Raw genomic sequence first — 27,069 nt, 5'->3', positions numbered from 1 at the left:
AGTTTTTCTCCTGCGTTTCACATGAGAAAATGGCTTAAGCTAAGTCTTGCTCTATGTCAGATTGAACAGGCCCTGAGTGGAACATCACTGCATGGGTACGCATTGAAAGAGGAAGTCTGCGGACGAGATTATTTGAAAGCCATACGATTCTCTTCAGTAGTGTATAGTCCAGACTAAGTGTACATTTTAGGTTATTGAATTCAGAACAACGCAAATGCCACCAAATCTGTTTGTTCTTATGTATTTCCATAAGTCAACTACTTTCTGCCTGTCTTTAGCTTCAGGTTGCGAGATTGGTTTAAGGTGCTTGATATGAATGAGGTTTTTCCACCATCGTGAACATTTACGAAGCTGGTCCCATCTCAACATCAACCATTCAGAGGAGACCGCATGAATCAGGCCTTCATGGTCGAATTGTTGCAAAGAAACCACTACTAAAGGACACCAATAATAAGAAGAGACTTGCTTGGGCCAAGAAACACGATAAATTGAAATTAGCCGGTTGAAATCTGTCCTTTGGTCTGATGAGTCCAAAATTAGTGTCTTTCTGAGATGCAGCCGCCGTCTTTTTGTGAGACGCAGACTAGGTGAATGGATGATCTCCGCGTGTGTGCTTCCCCACATGAAGCATGGAGGAAGAGGTGTGATGCTGTGAGGGTGCTTTTCTGGTGACACTGTCTCTGAGTTATTTAGAATTCAAGGCACATTTAACCAGCTTGGCTACCACACCAAGAGTGTGCAAAGCTGTCATCTAGGCAAAGGGTGGTTACTGTGAAGAATTATATTTTGGATTGTTTAACGCTTTTTTTGGTTACTACATGATTCCATATGTGTTAATTCATACTGTAGTTTTGATCTATTCACTATTATTCTACAATGTAGAAAATAGTGGAAATAAAGAAAAACCCTTGAATGAGTAGGTGTGTCCAAACTTTTGACTGCTACTGTATACAATTGCAGAGATACAAACACACCTCAGATATACACAAACAAATACAAAAAAAACTCCAGATGAGCATGAGGGGGGAGTACAAATCTTACAAGCTTGTTTGGCTGGTCTGTAGCTTATGTTTTGGATGTTTGATGCTGCTGGTGAACCATGATGTGCAGGCATAATCAAAATGAAACTGGGCTAGCACACTTGCCAGAGTCTTTAGGAGAGTCTATAGTTAGGTTTCCATCCAATTGGCGATAGATTATCATGTGAATGTGCATTTTAGTTATTTTCAGGGAAATTTGGTGCCAGACAACGGGACCATGAAGATTTAAATTTACCGGACATTTGAGTAATTCACTAGACATCTATATGCCTTCAGATCCGACCTGGCTTAGCCAGCACCATCAATAAATTAGGGATATTGGCCAAATGAACAGCCTATAACAACTGACAAAAACACTATTCTTTGGGTTTCAACGTGTAACATATGTAAAACTTTATAGCCTACTTTTTATGTTTTTTTAGGCTACTTTCCTAAAACAATAATTGTCTACCTCAAGGTTCAGCTGTCAGAGATTTGAGCACTCAATGTATGAGGGCATTGTATGAATAGGCGTATAGGCTTAGTTGTCCACTGTATGATATTAATATATATACATATAAAAACAATATATATATATATAGCCTATATAAAGGAAGAGACGCTAAGGCTTAACCCCAGAGAGATAGAAACCTTTGAATAAAACATTCAAATCACAGGGCTTTTGCACCATTATTCAAATTACATTTTTACTGCAGCCTAAAATAGAATTTTGTACTGGCTTGAAAACAATAATTAATTATTCAATTGCATTGTGGTGTTGTAGGCTCGTCTTGGTAGGATCATTTTAATGTCCCTAAACAACATCAATAGGAGAGCTTTACAGAGCTGTGTTTCATGTCTTTACTGTTCTTTCATGCGTAATGATGAATGTGGTCTCCGCTGCCTATCAGCTATTCCTATTGAAAATGTATGCAGCTTGAATGTTTGTATGATTGCTAGTTAGCTTATTGCAGATCTGGACAAACGATCCACCTATCACTATTGGTGTCTATGAACGGTGGATAGAGGGCGGGTTGGACTGTTAGACTGATCGACTATACTGAGCTGTGGTAAAGTAAAAGTTAGCACACAGAGAAGTGTAGTGCACAAGGGAAGTACCAAGAAAAAAAAAACACAACCCTCCCCAAAGCAAAAAAAAATAAGTTTGACAACCCTCCTCTTTTTTGGACCTCCAAAGAGGGGGGGGTTCCATGACCATGTGACTAGGCTATTACTGCAGTCCTCTGTTTTTCCTGGTAATGTGGCCCGGGGAGAAACTCATGTTCCTATGTTTCCTTAGACAGGGGAAGAAGGGGAGTAGCTTCCTACCTGTAGCCACTGGGATTGGTCACTGTGTCCAGACGTCCAGGCATTGACCTTGCCCTGTTTGTCAAGACGTGCCTTGCCGGGTTCCCAGGTGAACATGTCCATGTTGAGTGTTCTAAAGAGGCTGGACGCTGTGACCTGGTAGTCCTGGATGTGGCCAGACTTCATCCCCATGGGCTCAGAGCAGCCTGGAGAAATAAACGAGTTACTGGACACAGTCCTTTTTACAAAGGCAGAAAACCTAAAATACTCCATCTTATTATACTCAATGGTGCCCACTATTGTAATTATTGAGTAAGACAGAAACGTCCTAGATTCTGATCTGAAAGGCAACTTCTACCTACAGCTTTGAACCTCTAGTCATGATTGTGTTTGAACCCATAATGGTTACGGTCAAGACTTTATAAAACTGGGACCCACCTGTGAGCTCACAGCCGAGCAGCTCCATGCGCAGGGTGCAGTGTCTCCTACAGACCTGGGGGTAGATGCGCACGTACTGTGCTTCAATGGGAGGGGTGAAGGAGTTGGCAGAAGGAGCGTTGTTCTCCACATTTCCACGGAATATCTGAGTAGGGAAATTATATGAGAGAAAAAGGGTTAAAAGGGGATTAGAAGGGGGGAGAAATGTGTTTATCTGTCAATGTAAGAGTCTCTCGCAGTGTCTCTAGTGTCTATTCGCCCCTCAACAAATTGCTGCCATTCACGGTCAATTAGCTAGAATTATAAGAAAAATAAGATGGGTATTTATAAGCAATTACACGGTCATACTGAATAGACTGTTTTGAAAAAACTACCCCAGAGAGAACTTATATAGTGTTTCAAAGAGCCCTCTGAGGTAGAAGCCTTCACGGATTCACCAGTATGGATCCAGATTTCAAAATACACGTATCAGGTATGTGCAATTTTAACTGACTTGTCCGAGGAACCCATACAGATCAGAAAGCAGCTGCTGAGAGAGAGAGAGAGAGAGAGAGAGAGAGAGAGAGAGAGAGAGAGAGAGAGAGAGAGAGAGAGAGAGAGAGAGAGAGAGAGAGAGAGAGAGAGAGAGAGAGAGAGAGAGAGAGAGAGAAATATATTGTATCATTTATGCTGCTATCCTTTGCTTTTCACGAGAGTGGCGCGTGTAGCTTTTTGTTGTTGTTGGCCAATCCTAAATCAACAAAGCGGCAATAGGATACAGTAATGAGACTCCATGTGGGACTAAAGTTAGGAGATATCTTAATCAATGGAAGATGGAACTAAAATGATAGGCTACAACGACCAAGGGCCAACAGGTATACTGCTACTTTATATTCTGAATTGTTTGTAATTGCTGGATGAGAACGTGCATGCAGCCTCAATTAGAATAGCAAGCTAGCTATCTTAACTAGCTTCTCCCAGTTTGATGCAGTCAAGACAGGCACCTACTACGTAATCATACTGGATGATAACCCAGCTGTGGCAGCTATTAATCTACTGTAGCGTGAGTCGGCTTGGTTGGTTGCCTTCTCTCATCTCTCCCTTCCTCCTCCCTGTTCCATGTCACTCACTCACACTCACAGTAGCCTACACACACAGCACAGCCCCTGCTAGAGCATCACCTCTCTTTTCCTCCTCTCCCTCTCGCATTATCAGCTCCGGATTATAAAGTAGTTTAAAATTGACTTTACTGCTGCTTTGCTCATTCGGACCGGGTCTGGATCCGATGAGGTATATACGGAACGGGTCTAGTTGTCCATGGATCCATCCGGAAGGGAAAGCCCCAGGTTAATTTTGGAACTGGTCCAAAAACTTAGACCCACTCCAAAATTAACCTGGGGCTTTGGGCCCGTACTGAAATCTGGACCCGTTCCGAAATTAACCTGGGGCTTTCCCATCAGGACGTATCCGAGGACAACTAGACTCTGAGGTGAAGGAATGTGTGTGTGTTTGTTAGGAATGCAGCTGTCTCTAGATGAATTCAGGACTCAAAAGGGTGGTCCCTACAGGTCAGAGCATCACCGAGTCTAAGCTCTGGCTCGCATGCTCTTACAGTCAGAGCTACCTCTCAAAGATTTCAGGGAAGAAAAGTAACAACTGGATTTTGAGTTCAGTCTCCCACCCCAATGCTCTGCATGCTTCATTAGTTTTAGAGTTTTAGAGTAACAGCAAATCAGATAATAAAAAATGCTTTACAGACTTCAAGGCTTCAAATAGTATACAAAATCAATCTAAAAGTCATTAAAGAAGAGGGGTTTAAGTGTCAGGAAGATACTATCAGTGGGAGCTGGGTAATTAAAAAGCCACCTCATCATGTCCTCCACTCTGCCCTAGACTTGGTGCGTGGCCTCCAGTTTCTGCGTCCGTGCGTGCAGGCGTGTGTGTAAAACAAAGATAAATAATGTGTGTGTGTGTTTCTCACCATGTCCTCATCTGTGCCCTTGACTTTGTATGTCCTCCAGGTCTTGCCATCGTCACTGGAGGCCACTTTGTAAGACTTGACGTACTCTGGGCTGCCGATACGCTTTGCACCCTGGGTAATTAGTCCTGTGACCCGCATCCTCCTCTGTAGGTTAATCTGTGGGGGAAAAAGGAATAAAAACAGCAATCAAAAACCTTGTTTTTGTGTGTTTGTGTGTGTGTTCGGGATATTATATTGTTTCATTTAAGTGATAATGCCAGAGAAGCCGATGTTTGGAGAATATATTGGCACAGGTGTTGTTAAGCCTGAGATGAAGTCGAGGGCCAGCATTATCATTTTTATACAACAGGTTGCCAACATATTTAAAAAATTATTGACAGATTTTCATTAAAAACATTATTTTGATGAATTTATTCATTCTACTATTTCATCCTTCCACAAATATAGGGTTGCTAGGTACGTGACCCAGTCTTTCAGTCTTTTTGTATCTATGGACGCGACCTAATCATGCTTTTTAAATGTTCCATTGTCATACTGGCTGGCAACGTTCTTATCCCTTGCTTGCTAGCTAGCCAACTATGCCTAACTTACAGTCACATCAAAAAGAAATGAGAGATAATGTCATATATTTAGCCGGTGGCAACTTGTGGAATAGACATCTGCTGGAATGTGGTTTTATCCAATAAGCATTCAGGATTAGACACACCCGTTGTGTAAACTAACAATTGGTCAAAAAAGAAATGTCCTCTCACTGTCAACTGTGTTTATTTTCAGCAAATTTAACATGTGTAAATATTTCTATGAGCATACAAGATTCAACAACTAAGACATAAACTGAACAAGTTCCACAGACATGTGACTAACAGACATTAAATTATGTGTCCCTGAACAAAGGGGGGGGGTCAAAATCAAAAGTAACAGTCAGTATCAGGTGTGGCCACCAGCTGCAATAAGTACTGCACTGCATCTCCTCCTCATGGACTGCACCAGATTTGCCAGTTCATCTTCCACCAATGCACCTGCAAGTTCCTGGGGGGAATGGCCCTAGCTCTCACTCTCCGATCCAACAGGTCCCAGACGTGCTGGAGGCATTGTCATGCTGGAGGGTCATGTCAGGATGAGTCTGAAGGAAGGGTACCACATGAGGGAGGAGGATTTCTTTCCTGTAACGCACAGTGTTGAGATTGCCTGCAATGACAACAAGCTCAGTCCAATGATGCTGTGACAGACCATGACAGACCCCTCACCTTCAAATCGATCCGACTCCAGAGTACAGGCCTCGGTGTAACGCTCATTCCATCAACGATAAACACAAGTCTGACCATCACCCCTGGTGAGACAAAACCGTGACTCGTCAGTGAAGAGCACTTTTTACCAGTCCTGTCTGGTCCAGCGACGGTGGATTTGTGCCCATAGGCGACGTTGTTTCCGGTGATGTCTGTCTTACAACAGGCCTACAAGCCCTCAGTCCAGACTCTCTCAGCCTATTGGGGACAGTCTGAGCACTGATGGAGGTGTAACTCGGGCATTTATGGATGCCATCCTGTACCTGTCCAGCAGGTGTGATGTTCGGATGTACCGATCCTGTGCAGGTGTTGTTACACGTGGTCTGGCACTGCGAGGACGATCAGCTGTCCATCCTGTAGCCCTGTCTTAGGCTTCTCACAGTACGGACATTGCAATTCATTGCCCTGGCCACATCTGTAGTCCTCATGCCTCCTAGCAGCATGTCTAAGGCACGTTCATGCAGATGAGCAGGGAGCCTGGGCATCTTTCTTTTGTTTTTTTTCAGAGTAAGTAGAAAGGCCTCTTGAGTGTCCTAAGTTTTCATAACTGTGACCTTAATTGCCTACCGTCTGAAAGCTGTAGTCTTAACGACCGTTCTACAGGTGCTTGTTCATTAATTGTTTATGGTTCATTGAACAAGCATGGGAAACAGTGTTTAAACCCTTTACATTGAAAATCTGGATTTTTACGAATTATCTTTGAAAGACAAGGTCGTTTCTTTTTTTGCAGAGTGTATATTTTCACACATTATCATCTGATCCACAAAGTAATTTTCTGAATAACAGTCAAGTGATGAACAGATGTTTTGATAGCAAATGCAATGCAACAACAGCCCAAGTGCTGGAAAAAAAGGGATTCCCGAGAAATGTCCATTCATGAAGACAATTGTACCTGGATCCACGTTGAATCTAATATCCCTAGAGAATTGAGGTTGATCACCTGTTGTTGTCTGCTTGCTTTACAGCAGGGTCTCGTTAGATTTAACAGAGAAAGCATCAATGTAATGTGTTCAGATGTGTGTGTGCCTCGGATCGGACACCAAGTATAGTGTGTGCAATTGTGTAAGATAGACTATTGCACAAAATTATTCCTATTAATAATTTTGGATATAATGTCAAAACAAATCTAAGCCTACGAGACTCATTTACAATACGATCTAGTACTGAAATGACATGACAAATAATTTGTCTTCTACAGTATATGACACCTGCAATTTGAAACAATGCAAGGGGTTTGAAGTAGTCTACTCGAACTACAAATTGGAGCTCAGAAATTCAAGTACTGGAATAGGTCTGCCTTGAAACTCAGAACATTTCCTCAATTTGGTGCTTGAAAAGTTCTTATAATTATTGTAGCCAATTCCCGCCACCTTATAATAGTATGAGATTACATTTTTTTTCAGTTTTTTGTGAGAGAATGATGCTGTGATTCAAAAGGTGACATCAAGGCTACCGCTATCCATGTGTTCCTGCGTCGGCAATATAGGCTACAGAAAAATCGGCATTCATGCATCCAATCTAAGTCAGGCAATGTCCAAATTATTCTCACATATTTTAGAATGTAATAATAATTCAATACCCATATAATGGCAAGGTCTACATTTTTTTTAAATGATTCTTAAATTGGTAATGGCCTACTTTTAAAAAATATATCATTTTGAAATCTTCTTTTTTTTGTGTGTGTGTGTGTGTGGGGGGGGGTTCTATATTAGGTCCTACATGTACAATTGTATAATTTGATTAATTAACCCTTAGCGCTAACACTGCATCATTCACACAGGCTGTAGTAATGCCGGCACAAACTCTTCAGAGTCAGAAAGTACCGGTTGCATACTGTGTTCCTGTCAGATTTAATAACACGCTTTCATGCCAGGCTGGATTAGTCCAGCTGACTTAGTAGACACCTCATGTTGAGAACGTGAATGCTGTTTCTAGGCAGTAGTTTAAATCTTAGTGTGTGGAGGAAGTCAGCACTGAATTGTAAACATCACCGATCATATTATTACTTAATTTAATTGTTGTTGTTCACATTTGTTCATGATATACTGAGATATGATTATCCCAGTGAGGGTTTCTTGCTGCACCTACATTAACTATTGTACTTCAAGATACACTGAGAGCACAAAACATTCGGAACACCTTCCTAATTTTGATTTGCACACCATTTTGCCCTCAGAACAGCCTCATTCGTCGGGGCATTGACTACAAGGTGTCGGGCGTTCCACAGGGATGCTTGCCCATGTTGACTCCAATGCCTCCCACAGTTGTCAAATTGGCTGGAAGTCCTTTGGGTGGTGGACCATTCTTGATACACACGGGAAACTGTTGAGCCTGAAAAACCCAGCAGCGTTGCAGTTCTTGACACACTCAAACTGGTGCACCTGGCACGTACTACCATACCCGTTCAATGGCAATTACATTTTTTGTCTGGCCCATTCACCCTCTGAATGGTACACATACACAACCCATTTCTCAATTGTCTCAAGGCTTAAAAATAATTTAACCTTTTTCCTCCCCTTCATCTACACTGATGAAGTAGATTTAGTAAGTGACGTCAATAAGGGATCATAGCTTTCACCTGGATTCACCTAGTCAGTCTATGTCATGGAAGTGTATAGCCACACATACTGTAGGGTATATATACACTATTTCAGTATTATTAAAAGTACGACTGCATGAATGATTGATTTGGTCTTCAGTATTACAGGGCCGGGGGCAGATTCAGGAGGTGTTGAGGAACTATAGATCCACATGAGGAACAGACAGACACGCAGAGCAGGGGTGTTATACCTGAACAATGACAGGGCTGCCAGCTCTAATCCTCAAACTGATTTCAGATGAGAAAACAACCACATACACACGCACTCACACACACACTTTCAGAACACACCGCCCCCAAGCCTAAAACTCCATGGCGCTGAGAGAAGTCTATACCTCTCTACTCACGTCCCAATTACCAAGAAGTCCCTCTCCTGAAACCCAGAGCGCTCCCAGAATCCACATCATCATCCCACGTGGCATCATTAAAGCCAACCAAACCGCCTCAGTGATTCATATCTGATTTTCCTTACACACTACATGCGCTTGGTTGCTTTTCTCTTGCTCTCTCTGTTTCTCTCACCTTTCCCTTCCACATGTCTCGGTCTTCTCTCACTCTACCTCTCTCCTCAGATGATGTAGTTGGATCATTCTTTCTCTACACCCTCCCCTCCTCGTGCTCTTTGACACGTTCTCTCGCCCCCTCTTCCGCCTCTCTCTCTTCCACCTGGCTCTGTTGCTGTGAGCAACCCCTGATAGTGTTTGTTGTTTAACCTGTTAGGAATGAACACAGTGTTGCCAGTTACAGCCTCTCACTGTACTGCGGGCCTAATAAAATTTCATCACACATCTTCGGGTCCTCATTTATGTGCTCGTTGTCAGAGATACCCAGAAAGATTTACACTGGGTTCCAGAGCCAACGGCACATGGTATCACATAAACTGATTTGATTTGTTGGAAACATTACTAAATAACAGGTGAAAAAATATAAAAATATATATAATACAGTTCTATTGTATAAGAGACAGTTCCTATCACTAACTGCTTTCAATATCCCCACATTGTGATGAACCCGTGGTTGCTAATACAATTCCAACTAAACCCTTACACTCTTAGAAAAAATATAAACTAAGTAAAACTCTGTGGTGCAGCAGTAAGTTGTTGGCTTTAATAGCCTACAATCAGTTGGAATACCAGGTTCGGACCAAAAAGTGTTCTACCTGGATCCAAAAATAGTTCTCCTATGGGGACAACCGAATAACCCTTTTAGGTTCTAGCAGCTTTTTTTTTTTGAAGAGTGGAGATTTCTGAACTGGCCCCTCTGAGACAAACGTTGGAGAAGTGTTTATGTCTGAGTGAAGGGTGTGTTTTTAATTTACTAAAAACTTTTGAGGTGTATCACATACATGCTGTGATTCGCAACCCCACTGGTAATACATAGTGATGGGAAACTGAGGCTTTCTGAAGACAATGTGCTCACTTAATTGTACTGAAAAACTTTTCATTACTCAGAGCATAATTATTTGTTCACAATGCACATTAGGCACATCTGCTGGTCAGCCATAAATAGCAGCGTTTGATTATCAGAGACGTTTTTCTCCACTGTTTTAAGCAAAACTGGTGTTGGCTTTAATAGCCTAAAATCAGTTGGAATACCAGGTTCGCAGCTTACACCATGCAACCTTATCTTGCATTCAAGTTGAATATATATCAAAAACTGAAGCTATGGCATTATATAGGATGCTTAAGACATTAGCTTATTATACTATACTAAATAAAACAAAATATTTGAACAACAGTGCAGAAAGTGTCATGTCACATCAAAAAAATCCAAATTTTGTGCTTTCATAGCGAATCGACCACATACCATCATTTCCCTGAATGTTCCATAGTTCCCTACTCTACCTGCTAAGCTACCTGTCAGGTGAAACTTTTTGAACAACATCCTAACTATATTTGTAATGTACGGTGTGCAGTAGAGGTCAGTGTTTGAAAGCAGCTTGGGATTGAAGAAAGCACCAGCACCACAGCAAAATCTGTGGGATCTTGCATTTTGTAACACACAGTTTGAAAAAACATGTGATCAAAAGAAGCTTCGGACGTCATTGATGACATACTTCTGAAAAGCGATACACACATCTGCACACTGCTTTGAAGTTAGCTGCGTAGCGATTTCGACGCATACCTCGGAGCTCTGGTATCAAACGTAACATCACTAGTAATACACACAGGAGCAGAACCAACAGCTTTTTTTTGTCCAGTGCTCACAGTTTAATTAGCCAGTTAACCCAATCAGTCAACTGAAACACTAATTAACTGTAAAAGACCTAAGTCCCTTCAACTCTCCAAACAGATACATTTAATACAGTGAGGGATAATTCACAACTTCCTAAACTCCAGTTAATACTGCACTGACACCAATATTCAGATGTACACACACACTTATCAGATCAACATTCTCTCTGGTGCGACGGTTTTTGTGGACACATTCATCTCTGCCTAGTAACCTGAGTGACTCATGTCTCCCGGCCAGTGTCTGTGTCTTACCTGGATCCAGGGCCATCTGTCGTTCTCGGCAGCCGTCCAGGCGTTGACCAGGCCCTTCTTGTTGAGCCGGGCAAAGTAGGGGTACCATTTCTGCAGGCCGAACAGAGCACGGTGGGTGGACGAGGCTGTTATCTGCTGGTTGGAGATGATACCCCCCTCCATGCCCAGTGATCCAGAGCATTCTGAGAGGACAGACATATGTATGAGGTTAGACGAGGGATGAAATATGAATGCAACCATACTTTTCACACATATCTGTCCAGTGAGTTACAGACATACAGGTTGCATATGGTAATAAGACAGATATGTATAGCTGTGTACCAAAGGGGCAGCATTCTTTCTTCATCAGACTCATCTCAGCATCCACAGTCCCGTTCTCTACAACACTGCTGTTTTTCATTGTTCCTTCCTCTGTCCATGATTTTCTGTTGTAGTCCATCTCTGTCTCAGAGATGAACAAGATGTATTCCTTGGTTGGGCTCCCCTCCGTTACATCAGGCAGAGTCTCAGTCATTGACACTGTGTCTTTCCCTTCGCTAACTGAAATTGTATCTTTATTGCTGCTCTCTCTCACGGATATCCTGTCCTTGATGTCGTTAAGAGACAGGTCACTTTGACTCGTGTTCGTCAAACTTTTCTCGCTGCTCCGGTTCATAGCCAAGACATCCTCAAAGTTTCCACTATGCCACTTCCCTCTCTCATCATAGCCCTTGATTACAGGGCCATCCACATGTACAGGAGCCATGGGTCTTTTCTCCAAGTCCTCCACCAAAAAGAGGGCCCTCAAACTGGCTCCAAAGGAGCTCCGACTATTCTGTCTGGACAACATAATCAACACAGTCAACAGACTGCAACATCGTTTTTACCTTCAAGGCTGCAGAGCTAAAGTGGAGAGGCATGACACAAATACAGCTCTAATGAAATCATCCAAAGTGTTAAAATCCTTTTCAGAGCACTCAGCTTTTTTCCAGGCCTTATTTCTTCCTACTTAGGAACTGCTAAGCAGCATCTTCAGTTACAATAGCAGCCTTTTAACAGCCACATTTGTGGATTTGAAACTCTGCCAATGCCTTCAAAGATAAATGGCTTCTTGTGCTGAACTTGGAATGCTTATTTTTTGTTGTGCCCCCGCTATAATGTGCACCTCGTCAATGGTGTAATTTACCATAATCAAACAATCTCTAGAAAGTCTCATTATAAAGAGAGGTAGATATGTCACATGCCCATTCCAGTGAGTAACTGTGTGCCAAGATATGCCAACTTCTGGCTGCTCTTCCATCAGTACTTTTAAGTGGATGCATTAACAGCAATTGTTTCGATAGCTGCACAACAGCCCTTATTAAATGGCAGGTGTTTAGCACCTACTAGCCTAGATAAGACTTTGAATAATAGCTACTCTGTGTGCAAACACATCTGGTTTGCTCTCAAATCACACAACAGTTTATTAGATTTCACCTACCCCACGCTGGGGTCAATTAGAGTGATATCTGATATCCATGGGAATGGAATGATTTGGAATGACCATGTAGCAATAATAACTGTCCGTTTTTGGATACATTGGTGCTATCTGGAGAAAAACAGTTGTCCTATAGACATGAGTCTTCTTTAACTTCAGCTCTACAACAAATTATGGCCAGTAGATAATAGTAGATGGACAATCTTCTGACTTATCATATTGAATAAAAACCTAAATGTCATTCTCTTTTCAAAATAGACCAATTCAATGTGCTGCATTTCAACCAATCTGTCCCTGTGTTTCAGGTTAAGAGGACCACTGAGGACTTGAAGAGGTAAAATGGGGCAGCTTCCTGTTCCACAGCCTCCTCTGTATCCACCTTTGCACTAACTCTTTTGACTCATCACATACGCTGCTGCTACCACTTATTATCTATCCCGTTGCCTAGTCACTTCACCCCTACCCGCCTGTACATATCTACCTCAATTACCTCATACCCCTGCACATCAACTCTGTATGGGTACCCCGTGTTATTGTTACTCATTGTGTATGTATTCCTCTTATTCCTCGTGATATATCTATCTATTATTTTTCCCTTTTTCTCTCTGCAATGTTGGAAAGGGCCTGTAAGTAAGAATTTCACTGTTAGTCTTCACCTGTTGGTTACGAAGCATGTGACAAATAAAATTAGATTTTAATGCCATTAGAGTGTTTTGCTCAGTGGGGCATTAACAAGGCTGTTATGACACTGCTTTGCAAAGCATATTTTAGGCCTCTGTAAACAATATCCTTGAGCGTTCCCAACTAACACCCTGGTTGGGCAAAAACACTGCTGAGTAGCTAACTATGGCACTCTCCTTAGGTGAACAAACCAGCATGTTGTTGAGCTAGGCTCAAGCATAAAGGTGTCTTGTGCTTTCAGACCTGCTTCGTATGCTTAGTTTGTAATGAGTACTTTCCATCAGGCACCCACTTCACATAACTGCATATAATTACAGACAAGTATTTCTTTCACTGACATAGCACTTCTGATTGAGGATGAATTTGTAAACCTGGGTAAGTTAAAAGCTAGCAACGACTAAGCATCCACTAAACACCCACCCCTCTCTGGCTAACACATATGTTTTCATGCAGGCATGACCAACATGAACATGACAAGGACTTGGGAGAAACCACACTTAAACGTTTGGAAGTCACAGGGTTAAAACTATTGTTGCCTGGGTGGCTAATAACAAAGAAACATTGAGGAGTGATTTCATTTACAGTCCATTGTTATAATATTGTTTTAATTTGTACTAATTAGAAAGTTTTCCAGCTTTTTTCATTCAACATATGAGGTTAACCTCCTTCTTATAGATCGTTGGCTATGCAATTATGTGAAGTGGGAGGTTTTAGTGGCATAAGACCAAGGCTCTACATCTGTCCTTGTGCTTCTAGACCTTAGTGCTGCTATTGATACCATCGACCACCACATTCTTTTGGAGAGATTGGAAACCCAAATTGGTCTACAAGGACAAGTTCTGGCCTGGTTTAGATCTTATCTGTCGGAAAGATATCAGTTTGTCTCTGTGAATGGTTTGACCTCTGACAAATCAACTGTACATTTCCGTGTTCCTCAAGGTCCCGTTTTATGACCACTTTCGTTTTCACTATATATTTTACCTCTTGGGGATGTCATTCGAAAACATAATGTTAACTTTCACTGCTATGCGGATGACACACAACTGTACCTTTCGATGAACCATGGTGAAGCACCAAAATTGCCCTCGCTGGAAGCCTGTGTTTCAGACATAAGGAAGTGGATGACTGCTAATTTTCAACTTTTAAACTCGGACAAAGCAGAGATGCTTGTTCTAGGTCCCAAGAAACAAAGAGATCTTCTGTTGAATCTAACAATTAATCTTGATGATTGTACAGTCGTCTCAAATATAACTGTGAAGGATCTTGGCGTTACTCTGGACTCTGATCTCTCTTTTGACGAACATATCAAGACTGTTTCAAGGACAGATTTCTTCCATCTACGTAACATTGCAAAATTCAGAAATGTTCTGTCCAAAAATGATGCAGAAAAATTAATCCACGCTTTTGTCACTTCTAGATTAGACTATTGCAATGCTCTACTTTCCGGCTACCTGGATAAAGCACTAAATGAACTTCAGTTAGTGCTAAATACGGTTGCTAGAATCCTGACTAGAACCCCAAAATTTGTTCTTATTACTCCAGTGCTAGTCTCTCTACACTTGCTTCCTGTTAAGGCAAGGGCTGATTTCAAGGTTTTACTGCTAACCTACAAAGCAGTACATGGGCTTGCTCCTACATTTCTTTCCGATTTGGTCCTGTCGTACATACCTACATGTACGCTACGGTCACAAGACGCATGCCTCCTAATTGTCCCTAGAATTTCTGAGCAAACAGCTGGAGGCAGGGCTTTCCCCTATAGAGCTCCATTTTTATGGAATGTTCTGCTTACCCATGTGAGAGACGTAGACTCGGTCTCAACGTTTAAGTCTTTATTGAAGACTTATCTCTTCAGTGGGTCCTATGATTGAGTGTAGTCAGACCCAGGAGTGTGAATGTGAACGGAATGGCACGGGAGACACAAAACACACTTGCTGTCTCTGCCTGGCCGGTTCCCCTCTCTCCACTGGGATTCTCTGCCTCTAACCCTATTACAGGGGCTGAGTCACTGGCTTACTGGTGCTCCTCCATGTCATCCCTAGGAGGGTGCGTCACTTGAGTGGGTCTTCCTGTCTGGGTTGGCACCCCCCCTTCCCCTGGGTTGTGCCATGGCGGAGATCTTTGTGGGCTATACTCAGCCTTGTCTCAGGATGGTAAATTGGCGGTTGAAGATATCCCTCTAGTGGTGTGGGGGCTGTGCTTTGGAAAAGTGTGTGGGGTTATATCCTGCCTGTTTTGCCCCATCTTCGGATGGGGCCACAGTGTCTCCTGACCCCTCCTGTCTCAGCCTCCAGTGTTTATGCTGCAGTGGTTTATGTGTCGGGGGGCTAGGGTCAGTCTGTTATATCTTGAGTATTTCTCATGTCTTATCCGGTGTCCTGTGTGAATTTAAATATGCTCTCTCTTTCTCTCTTTCTTTCTCTCTTGGAGGACCTGAGCCCTAGGACCATGCCTCAGGACTACCTGCCATGATGACTCCTTGCTGTCCCCAGTCCAACTGACCATTCTGCTGATCCAGTTTCAACTGTTCAGCCTGCGGCTATGGAACCCTGACCTGTTCACCAGATGTGCTACCTGTCCCAGACCTGCTGTTTTCAACTCTCTAGAGGCAGCAGGAGCGGTAGAGATACTCTCAATGATCGGCTATGAAAAGCTAACTGACATTTACTCCTGAGGTGCTGACCTGTTGTACCCTCGACAAATACTGTGATTATTATTATTTGACCATGCTGGTCATCTATCAACATTTGAACATCTTGGCTATGTTCTGTTATAATCTCCAGCCAGAAGAGGACTGGCCACCCCTCTAGGTTTCTTCCTAGGTTTTGGCCTTTGTAGGGAGTTTTTCCTAGGCACCGTGCTTCTACAACTGCATTGCTTGCTGTTTGGGGTTTTAGGCTGGGTTTCTGTACAGGACTTTGAGATATCAGCTGATGTAAGAAGGGCTATATAAATACATTTGATTTGATTTGTATTACACTCATCCTCAAACATCTGAGAAGACAGTATATTATGTATAATATGATCATATCTCTCTACTTGCTGTATATTAGTTGTACTTTGTTAAGAACTTCACCTGGCCTGCCAGAAGGTCAATTCATTGTAAGTGCAGATATGAGTATAGTGGCAAGTCTGCCCAAAAGGCCTTTGTGCTTGCTTAAGTCTGGAATCTCAACCTACGTCTTTGCTCTTGTAAGCTTTGCCTGGTCCTCTGCTTCTACTAACAGAAATATATTGATGGAAAAAGGGTTTTATGTTTCAAAATAACCCAACTTTCTTTGGGGAGAAGAAATATATTTGCTGTCTTATCAAACATTAGTGTTAAAGTGATGGCTAAGCATTACCATAGTAACATTGTGTTGACATATACTCCCAATTCCATTTGCAGGTTGGCAATGAATACTAATGTTTACCAAAGGCTGCCTTCCCGTGGTACTTGGCAGAAACCATCTAAATCGTGTTATGCCAGACCAGAGAATATAATACAATTTTGTATTTTTCTTCATCCTTTCATTCCTCAATCAAAATACGGTTTGGGCGGAATCAAAGAAAAGCACATCACAGGATAGACTTATGACACCTACTGTATTTTCATGATGAGTTTTCACAAGGATTCTTTTCCGGAGCTGTGTTCCTGACTCAGAGTTCAATAATGTCAAAACAATATGCCTTGTTTTTTTTCTTGTCACTCTCTTTATTTTGTTATTTCATCTTCACTACAAAATAACTTGTTTTATAAGGCTTATTTCTTTCATTATTGAATTTTGGACTTTTCCTACTCTGATTTCCCCTCGTTGTACGACTTAATATCGGCCCTGGATTTTTTTTATTAGTCCTAATAGCTATAGCTGATATGAGTTACATGCAATGTAATCACCAAAAATCGAATTTCAATGCCATTTCAAAACCGGATATCAGAGTCAGTTTTGTGGGCACAGATGCACAATCGAACTGATCTAATGTTTTGATTATAATAGAACACTTTGTCATATCTGACATTAAATATTGTAAGGTATACTGTCTGTTTGTCATGAGAAAAATCTGTGCAACCATTTATCAAAACCATATCGTTCATTTGTGTGATATTTTCAAAGTACAACGGTAAATTGGTGTGATGCACGATGCAAACTACACTATTTCAGCCACACCCGTTGCTTACAGGTGTATAATATCGAGCACACATCCATGAAATCTCCATAGAGAAACATTGGCAGTAGAATGGCCTTACAGTAACTGTCAACGTGGCTCCGTCGTAGGATGCCACTTTTCTAACAAGTCAGTTTGTCATATTTCAACCATGCTAGAGCTGCCCCGGTTAACTATAAGAGCTGTTTTTGTGAAGTCAAAACGTCTAGGAGCAACAATGGCTCAGCTGCGAAGTGGTTGGACACAAAAGCTCACAGAACGGGACCACTGAGTGCTGAAGCTCAGCGCGTACAAATCCTCTATCCTCGATAGCAAGTGTTGCAACCAAGTTCCAAACTGCCTCTGGAAGCAACGTCAGTACAATAACTGTTCGTCGCGAGCTTCATGAAATGGGTTTCCATGGCCGAGCAGCCGCACACAAGTTTAAGATCACCATGTGCAATGCCAAGCGTCAGCTGGAGTAGTGTGAAGCTCGCCGCCATTGGACTCTGAAGCAGTGGCAGTCCGACAGACGAATCTGGGTTTGGCCAGGAGAACGCTACCTGCCCAAAAGCATAGTGCCAACTGTAAAGCTTGATGGAGGATGAATAATGGTCTAGGGCTGTTTTTTATTGTCCAGGCTCCTTAGTTCAAGTGAATGGAAATCTTAATGCTACAACATACAATACAATTCTAGACAATTCTGTAATTCAAACTTTGTGGCAGGTCCTTTCCTGTTTCAGCATTACAATGCCTATGTGCATAAAGCGAGGTCCATACAGAAATTGTTTGTTGAGATCAGTGTGGAAGAACTTGACTGGCCTGAACAGAGCCCTGACCTCAACCCCTTCGAACACCTTTGGGATAAATTGGAACGCCGACTGCGAGCCAGGCCTAATTGCCCAACATTAGTGCCCGACCTCACTAATGCTCTTGTGGCTGAATGTAAGCAAGTTCCCACAGCAATGTTCCAACATCTAGTGGAAAGCATTCCCAGAAGAGTAGAGGCTGTTATAGCAGCAAACGGGGGGACCAACTCCATATTAATGTCCATGATTTTGGAATGAGATGTTAGACGAGCAGGTGTCCACATACTGTCATATAGTGTATCTTCCTGACTAAACGTAGTTTAACAGCTGTAAACATTAATGCTAAACAGTCTGTTCGAAAAACTCTCTCACTACCTATCTATTGCGCTCTCTTACCACACACACAATCACTCAATCAAGGACATTCAATTTGTTTTGAAAGGGGTACATATGTAAAACACGCTTGTCAGGGAATCTCTGGCAGCATCATGTACAATTAACCATGTCCTTATCATATAATGCCTGTCCAGAAAACTAGTTCAGTTTACCTCCCCACCCCACTCCCCAACTGTATTGCCAGGGAAGCCATTCTTTCACAATGAAAAACACTAGCAAATGCTCTAACACTTTATCAATCCTGTAGAAGCAACACTATAACAACGCTAACGCAACTCTGTGACAATGATCTCCTTGTCGGGATGAAGGCGCATCTTTAATGAGCTGTCTGTCAGCCGTGCATCTGTCAGAGCAGAGCAGCTGTGGCTGCCAGCCCTAGGCCTCGGCCTGCTGCCCCCTGTGCATACATCCGCCCCTCCGACAGCACACATCACTAATGCCACCGTCGCTATCATGTGACAGCTGAATTCATCTCCCACAAGGCCAACCTACAGCAGCAACTAATTAGAGCCACACTGAAATTAAAGTAACTGCACCAATACTCAGGAGAAGAAAGACTGGAGGAATGGGGAGAGAATAGCAAACACATTCTGATATGTGGATTCGTAAAAAGAAAAATTGCACACAAACAGAATTATGTTTTACTCATTTACTGTGAATACCCACTGACTTGATGCACGCACACACAGCAACACACACACCTAGGCATGCGCACACACACACACCATAACAGTGGGCATTCACTTGCGTGATTAGATCCCGACTGAACTCTCACCAATCCTCAAGGCAGTCCTTTAACTCACTTACACTCATTTAGCTTGAGATAAACCACCCCTGGCCCTATTGAATGACACACTCAAGACATCCCCCAAAATATCTATAGGCAGTAACAGTTGCTTGGTGATTAGCCTGAGGCGACACAGAGACAATCACAGTAGGGTGCTAACAGTGAGAGGAAACCGGACCCAATATCCAGAAATGGCCTAACTAACGAACAAGGTTTCTTTTTGCCAACAAGCTCCAAGGTTTGGAAAAACAAGCCACTTTTGAAGATGATGAGAGAGGCAGTGAGCAGTCCTCTCATTCTGTGCAGCCTTGGAAATAATCAAATAGCCATCTAGAGTAGGCTACTTTCTCTCTCCTCCACACAGCTCTCAGACTAACATTTAGTAGGTCTTTGTCTACCTCCAGTCTTCGTCTGATCTTCCGTTTTCATCCGAATCAAAGACAGGGTTTGCACTCAATGAAAGCTGCCTTGGTCGGGTTGAAGGGATACATTGCCCCATGACATTGGCATGAGTAAATGTGTCCTGTCAAATCTCAGACAAGTATCACTGTTCATTTCCAATAATTACTTTTCAACAGATGAAGATTGCCTGATAGATTTAGAATAACAAGCCCCTGAGTTTTGCCCCTGATTCATGGATTGGTATATTCACATGCATGATATGTATTTCAAACAGTTTGTTATGGATTTCCTTGCAGCATGCTTCACAATCACAGGAGGTTGGTGGCACCTTAATTGGGGAGAACGGGCTTGTGACAATGGCTGGAGTGGAATGGCATCAAATACATGAAAAACATGTTTCCATGTGTTTGATGCTATTCCATTTGCGCCGTTCAGGCCATTATTATGAGCCGTTCTACCCTCAGCAGCTTCCTTTGTATCACAATTCCAGAATTGTTCAGGACTTGACATAGTATCAGATGGTCAATTCGAACTTTCCATGGATTTCCATGATATGTGTTTTATGAAACAGTTCACAGGCATGGTTTGTTTGAGTTTTCTACTGCCAACCATTATTCAGATATCTTTAGCAACAATTACAATTAGTTGTGGACAAGAACAATGTTCTACAACACAAACGTTATTGCTCCATAGAAATTGTTCGGACATTGAAAATGTCATGACGATAAGGTAAAAAAGACAACCTTCACACTTGAGGCCTCTACAAAATACAAACATAAGGACATTATGATGATTTTCTAGAGCATATCTAGATTAAATTGTTTACAGACTGTAAATGCAGAGGCACTTTGTAGTGATATTTCTCTCTGTTGGAAAAGGACTCTGCTATCTGGCATGTGCAGACTTCAATTAATCCCTCAAACAACTTTCTTCACAGCAATGGCTGTGGTGAAGCACAGAAGCCAGTTTGAAAAACAGTTCAAGGCTCCCAACCCTTGCCTGATTAAAAAAGTAAATTTGTCTGCTCCTGAATCAGTGCGTAATCATTAAAAAATAAAAAATACAGATCGGAAATCAGAACTGAGCTCTGAATGCGTCAAAAAGACCAAACATTGCTGGTGGAAATGGTATCCACTGTGGTGCCATATTTCCAATATTGATGCTTATCAAATAAGTGGGTAATCATCTCTGAACTCAAAACTGTGGTTGCATAACTGTGTTCTGATAACTGATATGAAGGGGTTGCTATAAATAAGCAGTGCTAAGGGGGATATGCCGGAAAATTGTTAATGAGTGACTTCACTTATTTGACTCACCACAAAATAAGAGACAGGAAATGAAGGAAATTCTTAGTCTTCTTCCAGGAAAGCATGAACTATGCTTCAGTATGCATTTCTGGGAAAAACTTTGTCATCATTGTTTTTGGTGAGTGGTTTATCCATGTGTTGGTTGTGATGTCATGGCAAGATGTTTCAAACTAAAGCCCAAACATTTCTCACAGCCACACATTGTGAAGTGATGTGGTTTAGTTTTTGATCATACTGTAAGATATGGATCCAATATGAGACAATAATAGAAGATTGCACTCTACAGGTAAATTATAGCACAAGAACCGATTATACATAAATGTGTGTGGACTTATCCTTTTCAACAACAACTTTAATACTAAACCACCGCAGCTGTACTTGACTGCACATTGAACATTATCTGGCAACATCTTTTCCTTCTCTTTTACAAAATCTCTGCTAGACGGTGCCACAAGTTGCTCCAATGTCTGAGTTATAAAATATTCAGTTCAGCTCCCACCGGACTACTCAAAACTAGCACATTGCTGTAACTATACGAGATTGTGCCTGTCCCTACACAGGGACTATGTCTGGTGATGTCTGGGTAAGGTTAAGAATATGTATGCATGTGTGTGTGTCTCTTGCAACATCTTCCTCATTGATTGTCTGTCTGCAATCAAGTAGAAGCTTTTGTCAAAGTCAGTCTCATCTTGAACAACCCTGAATCCTGACAACAATCTCCACAGCACACAGACGAAGACGCTTGGGGATTTAGATACAGAAAGATGGATAGAGAGGTGGAGATGGAACGATCCCATTACCTAAAGCCCTCACAAAATGAAAGAATGCTCTTGCCCTGTTTGCCAGCACTAGCTACCAACGTCATCAGTTGTACGCAGAAGAGCCAGGCAAGGGTGATCATGAAAGACACAGCACTTACTGTATTGGCAGTTCCTTCCCATGTACTCCCCAGGGCATTCACAAGAGTAATTGGCAACCAGATCTGTGCAGATGCCCCCATTTTTACACGGTTCTTTCTCGCATTCGTTAACATCTGCAAGAGCCAAGAAAACAGAAAAGAGGCACATTAACTTCTTTGAAGCACACATGTTGGCAATTAGCAGGACATCATTCTCATTAGCATGCATTGGTGGGGAGTATGCATTGAATTTGCTCCATTTGTTAGTTGATTCTGCCTCCCACAAGATGCTTTCACAGAGACAGACGGGCTGGTTCCCTGAATCTAATAAATCAAATGGTTTCCTGGGATCGACCATTAATGCTACACACCAATTTAGGTTTGGGACTCTCAACAAACACATATAGCAGGCTGCTAAACCAATCATCGTGTAGAGATTAGCAATGCAATGTAAAGAAAGTAGGTTACAATAAGTTAAAGGAATTTAAGGAATGTATGCATCTTCAACAGTGATAAAAGTCAGTTATCTTGTTCTTTTGAGGCAGATCGAAGTCAACAAACTGTGTTTTCTTTTCGAAAATCAACATTGGTCCACAGTCTCGGTTTTCTATGTCTGGAATCTGTTACGGGCGTTGTTTAGTGTATGGGGCCAAGTCCTGCTAAGAATAACATGTGTCCTGTGATAGTACAGTATATCTCACAAAGGAACCTACTTTATGACATTCTGTCAGCCTCATGAACACAAGTATAAGGTTGCATATGATTTTGAGAAGAACCATAACTTGGCATGAATGAAATTTGGCAATATACCCATTATTCCCCCCTCTAGTAAAGTGAGTACTAAGACACTTAATCCCACTCTAAAGCATGCCCCTACTCTTCAGAGAATATACACACTGACTTCCTGAATATGGAACATACTCTGCAAGCTTAAGAACTCAAATATGATTAAAATATAAGCCTGTCTGGATGCTTTGTCTTTCTGAGATGTTGTCTTCAACATCTTAAGTGCAGGATCTAACATATCCATAATCACACACATTACCTCAAATCAGCTGATGGCATTTGTCCAAGTCCACAGCACACAGCATACAATCAAAACTCCAAATTAGGATTTTCTGTCCATTTCTGAATGTTAGCAGCGTGTCTGTTGAAAGACGCATGCAATACTGCGTTCTGAAAGTTGAGGAACTTCACAACCACATAGGTAAGCCCTGTGTCCATTGTGGTATGTAATGTTTTCATGTGCTACCTTGACAATGTTCCAGACATCATATAGGCAAACTTGCCATATATCCACCGTTATTTTTAAGGAGCACATGGAGGAATACCAAGTTTATGATGACTATTTCTGAACATTACTGAACAATAACGCGCCAATGTAAACTGAGATTTTTGGATATAAATATGAACTTTATCAAACAAAACATACGTATTGTATAACATGAAGTCCTATGAGTACCATCTGTTGAAGATCCTCAAATGTTAGTGATTAATTTTATATCTATTTCTGCTTTTTGTGATTCCTCTCTTTGGCTGGAAAACGGATGTGTGTTTGTGTTTCTAGTCTCTGACTTAACATAATCATATGTTATGCTTTCTCTGTAAAGTATTTTTGAAATCGGTCACGATGGGTAGATTAACAAGATTTTAACAGGTGACATACTCCCCTCTTTAAACTTTGGGAGTGAGGATGGGATGGAGAGACATGAAACAGATCTGACTGCTCAGACTTCTAAGAGCTGAACTGCCAGAGCTGAGACACACAGTAGAGTATGGGTTGATACACCTCAAATAGGCACAAGATATTGACACCAACCATCTCAGATCGTTGTAAAATAATTTCTTTAGACTAGCATTGCTGCGAAATTATTTTGTTGCAGTATAATTTGATTTCTGAGAAATTAATCTAATTGATTGCACCCACATTGGTCATTTGAATTGATAGGATTCATATAATATTAAATAAATACAGTACCCAGCATCACATTTGGAACAAACGTTTTTCTACCAATGAGTAGGACATGAGGAATCCCAAAATAAATTAAAAAGCCACCAATGGACCCCCGAGACCCCATGCCAACCTAAACCAACAACCAGTATACAGTATCAGTTGTCTATGTCTGACAGTAGTAGTCAGTAGTATGGAGATGGGGTTTGAATTATTGTTCTTCATACTATGTAATATATTCCCAGCAAATTTGGTGATGTTTCTTTTTACCTTGTTCAGAGAAATTAGTCATTGAAGATTTTAGGTTTATGTCAATACATCCTGGTATAACCAGGTTCTGAACACTAGATTGGGCTGTTCCTGCTATTAGGTAGGAAGAGTGTCAAGATTTTCCCCCCTCAACGTTAAAGGGATAGTTCACCCAACTTACAAATTGGTTTCTATACGTAGACTTTGGACAAGTTATGACAGCAATCCATGGCCACTGTTTCAAATGTGTGGTACAAATCCAATGTAACGGTACCTATATTAGCATTAGCATTAGCATTATTCGCATTTTGGGTTCATGTCATTATAAATTATAGAAAGATTGATTAACTCAATGAAGTTAAATAATATAATTTGGACATGAAGTGCAAACATGCTAATATAGGTATCATTGACTTGCATTGGATTTGTACCAAAAATGCTAAAAAGTTTGCATTTGAAACTGTAACCAGGTAAACAAAACCAAAGCATGCATTGGTATCCACAGACTGCTTCTAGGGTAAGGAAACTAACTAATTTTTTTGGGAGGGGTTTTGTAGATTTCTATTCAATGCAATTAAAGTATCCGTTGACTTAGGACTCAAATTGCAGTTCCTATGCCTTCCACTAGATGTCAACAGTCTTTAGAAATTGTTTCAGGCTTGTATTCTGATAAATGAGGGAGTAAGACCGGTCTGAATAAGTGGACCCCACCGTGTCACAGAGCTTTTTCATGCGCAATCCCGAGAGAGTGGCTTTCTACTTTACCTTTTATATTAACAACGTTATTGTCAGGTTGAAATATTATATGTCATTTAGGCTTAAAACAACCTAAGGATTGAATATAAACATCGTTTGACATGTTTCTATGAACTTTACGGATACAATTTGGATTTTTTTGTCTGCCTGTTTTGACTGCGTTTAAGCCTGTGGATTACTGAAGAAAACTCGAATTTTGGATATAAAGACACTTTATCGAACAAAAGGAACATTTATTGAGTAAATGAATGTCTTCTGAGGGCCACCATATGAAGATCATCAAAGTTAAGGGATTAATTTTATCTCTATTTCAGACTTGTGTAACTCTTCTACTTGGCTGGTTACTGTTTTTAATGATTTGTCTGCTGGGCTATGTTCTCAAATAATTGTAAGTTGTGCTTTTGCCGTAAAGCATTTTTTAAATCTGACACCGTGGTTGGATGCACACGAAGTTCATCTTTAAACCTATGTTTAATAGTTGTATCTTTTCTGAATTTTTATAATGAGTATTTCTGTATATGAATTTGGCGCTCTGCAATCTCACTGGATGTTGGCCAGGTGGGACGCTAGCGTCCCACATACCCTAGAGAGGTTAAAGATGTCATTCTCATTGAAAGCAAGTCTAAGAAGTGGTAGATCTATTCTACATGCACTATTTGTATGCTTTCCGTTCTTAGATTTTTTTTTTTGCATCTTGTTCTTTAGATTTTGTACACCAGCTTCAAACAGCTGAAAAAAAAAAACACATTTCATAGCAGTATAAACAGTACAATAATTCTCTACACTATATATTACTTGTTTTGTCATAAACTGAAATTAGGTGAACTATTAGAATTTTAGCAACCAGGAAATTGAGTAGCAATTTCTGCATATCGCATCTTTAAATTCAGGCTGTAACACAAGAAAATGTTGAAAAAGTCAAGGGGTGTGAATTATTATTGAAGCAACTGTTGCTAATCATTGGTGTCAATTGGAGATGCTGGCAAAGTGAAGCAAGTGCGATAAGATTAGTTTGAAAGGAACCCTGTAACGCTGCTGACGTGAAACAGCACATTTCTTGTTTATCTCCATCTCTTCTCTTTGGAGACCTTGGCTGTAACTGTGATATGTGGTGTCACCAGAGGACAATCACAAGTAATTATTATTGCATGTAAACGGCAGTGTGATTGACATGAAAACACCCGGTTAGAGACTCAGTACCCCACTGACTAAAACATTATTAGCGCCCAAGTTAACAAACAAGCACTTGTCGAAGGGACGCCATCTTGATAGCGAGAGGCTGTCGCAATCAAGGGAGATTATGTTTTAATTAATTCAACCAAGAGGGGCCGAACGATCTCGTTAAGAACTATGAACCTGACAAACAATGACTAGTGTGTGCATTATTGACAACAACAACAGACAATCATCATTAAGCTATTCAAGCTTTTGAAAAAAATGCTTTTCAAGATCATTATCCTGCATTATTTAATAGAATTGCGTGAGAATACAGGATGAATGATCAAAGAAGGGTCTACTCATACCAAAATGAGTCTAATGCATATTGCAAACATAAATCAGTGATTCCATTCAGAGCTCAACACACATCTAAGTATGTAATTGGCTGACTGGGACACTCAGGTATTTAATATGGTTGTCACCTGCCTGTGTCCAGATGTGGGATGTCACAGACAGCATTTGTTGTATTTTCCTCTCTCAACTTCCCTTTTTGGGCACCTTTTTAGGCATTTAGGCACCTTGAATATATTGCCTTCACCATGCAGATCAACTTAATCTATATTTATCCCATAAATACATGTTATTAGTAGTACAGCACAGGGCTTTTATACATCACTGGCAGCAATATAAACATAGCAGGCAGAATACACATGTATGACACCACAGATACCATAGGGGGTATAACAGTCAATCCAGTGAACAACCTGTGCCTGAGTAAGTCGAGCTGCTCTCAGTGTAACCCATCTAAAGGTCTCCTCTCCCTTTGTCTAGTTCACGGCCACCACTTTAAATGACTGAGCCATTCCGATTGCCTGCAGCAGCCGATAACACAGCAAGTCAAACACAGCCGGAGCCATGATTTGGTCCTTAGTGAGAAGCAAGCAACCCCCGGAAGGTCAGAGGTGGAAAAGTGGGACTTTAAAGCGCTGTGTAGTCGGCAA

At 41.3% G+C, this 27,069-nt stretch overlaps 1 protein-coding gene across 4 annotated transcripts in view; it reads right to left on the bottom strand.

Annotated features, from left to right (window-relative positions):
• Positions 1-27,069, bottom strand: part of edil3a (EGF-like repeats and discoidin I-like domains 3a) — a 248,520-nt gene that overhangs the window by 55,431 nt on the left and 166,020 nt on the right. For 3 of the 4 annotated variants that reach the window (XM_024439539.2, XM_024439538.2, XM_024439541.2), the window contains 5 exons: positions 21,976-22,089; positions 11,097-11,278; positions 4,726-4,881; positions 2,766-2,910; positions 2,349-2,533 (listed from right to left, as the gene is read on the bottom strand). In XM_024439539.2, the coding sequence (XP_024295307.1) occupies positions 2,349-2,533; positions 2,766-2,910; positions 4,726-4,881; positions 11,097-11,278; positions 21,976-22,089 (782 nt within the window). Of the gene's footprint in view, positions 1-2,348; positions 2,534-2,765; positions 2,911-4,725; positions 4,882-11,096; positions 11,279-11,417; positions 11,946-21,975; positions 22,090-27,069 lie in introns of those variants that run through there. The other variant, XM_024439537.2, reaches the window with a different exon arrangement.

This window comes from Oncorhynchus tshawytscha, linkage group LG12 (assembly GCF_018296145.1).
Source record: "Oncorhynchus tshawytscha isolate Ot180627B linkage group LG12, Otsh_v2.0, whole genome shotgun sequence".
Lineage (NCBI taxonomy): Eukaryota > Metazoa > Chordata > Actinopteri > Salmoniformes > Salmonidae > Oncorhynchus > Oncorhynchus tshawytscha.
This window is presented reverse-complemented; position numbering and strand designations above follow the sequence as displayed.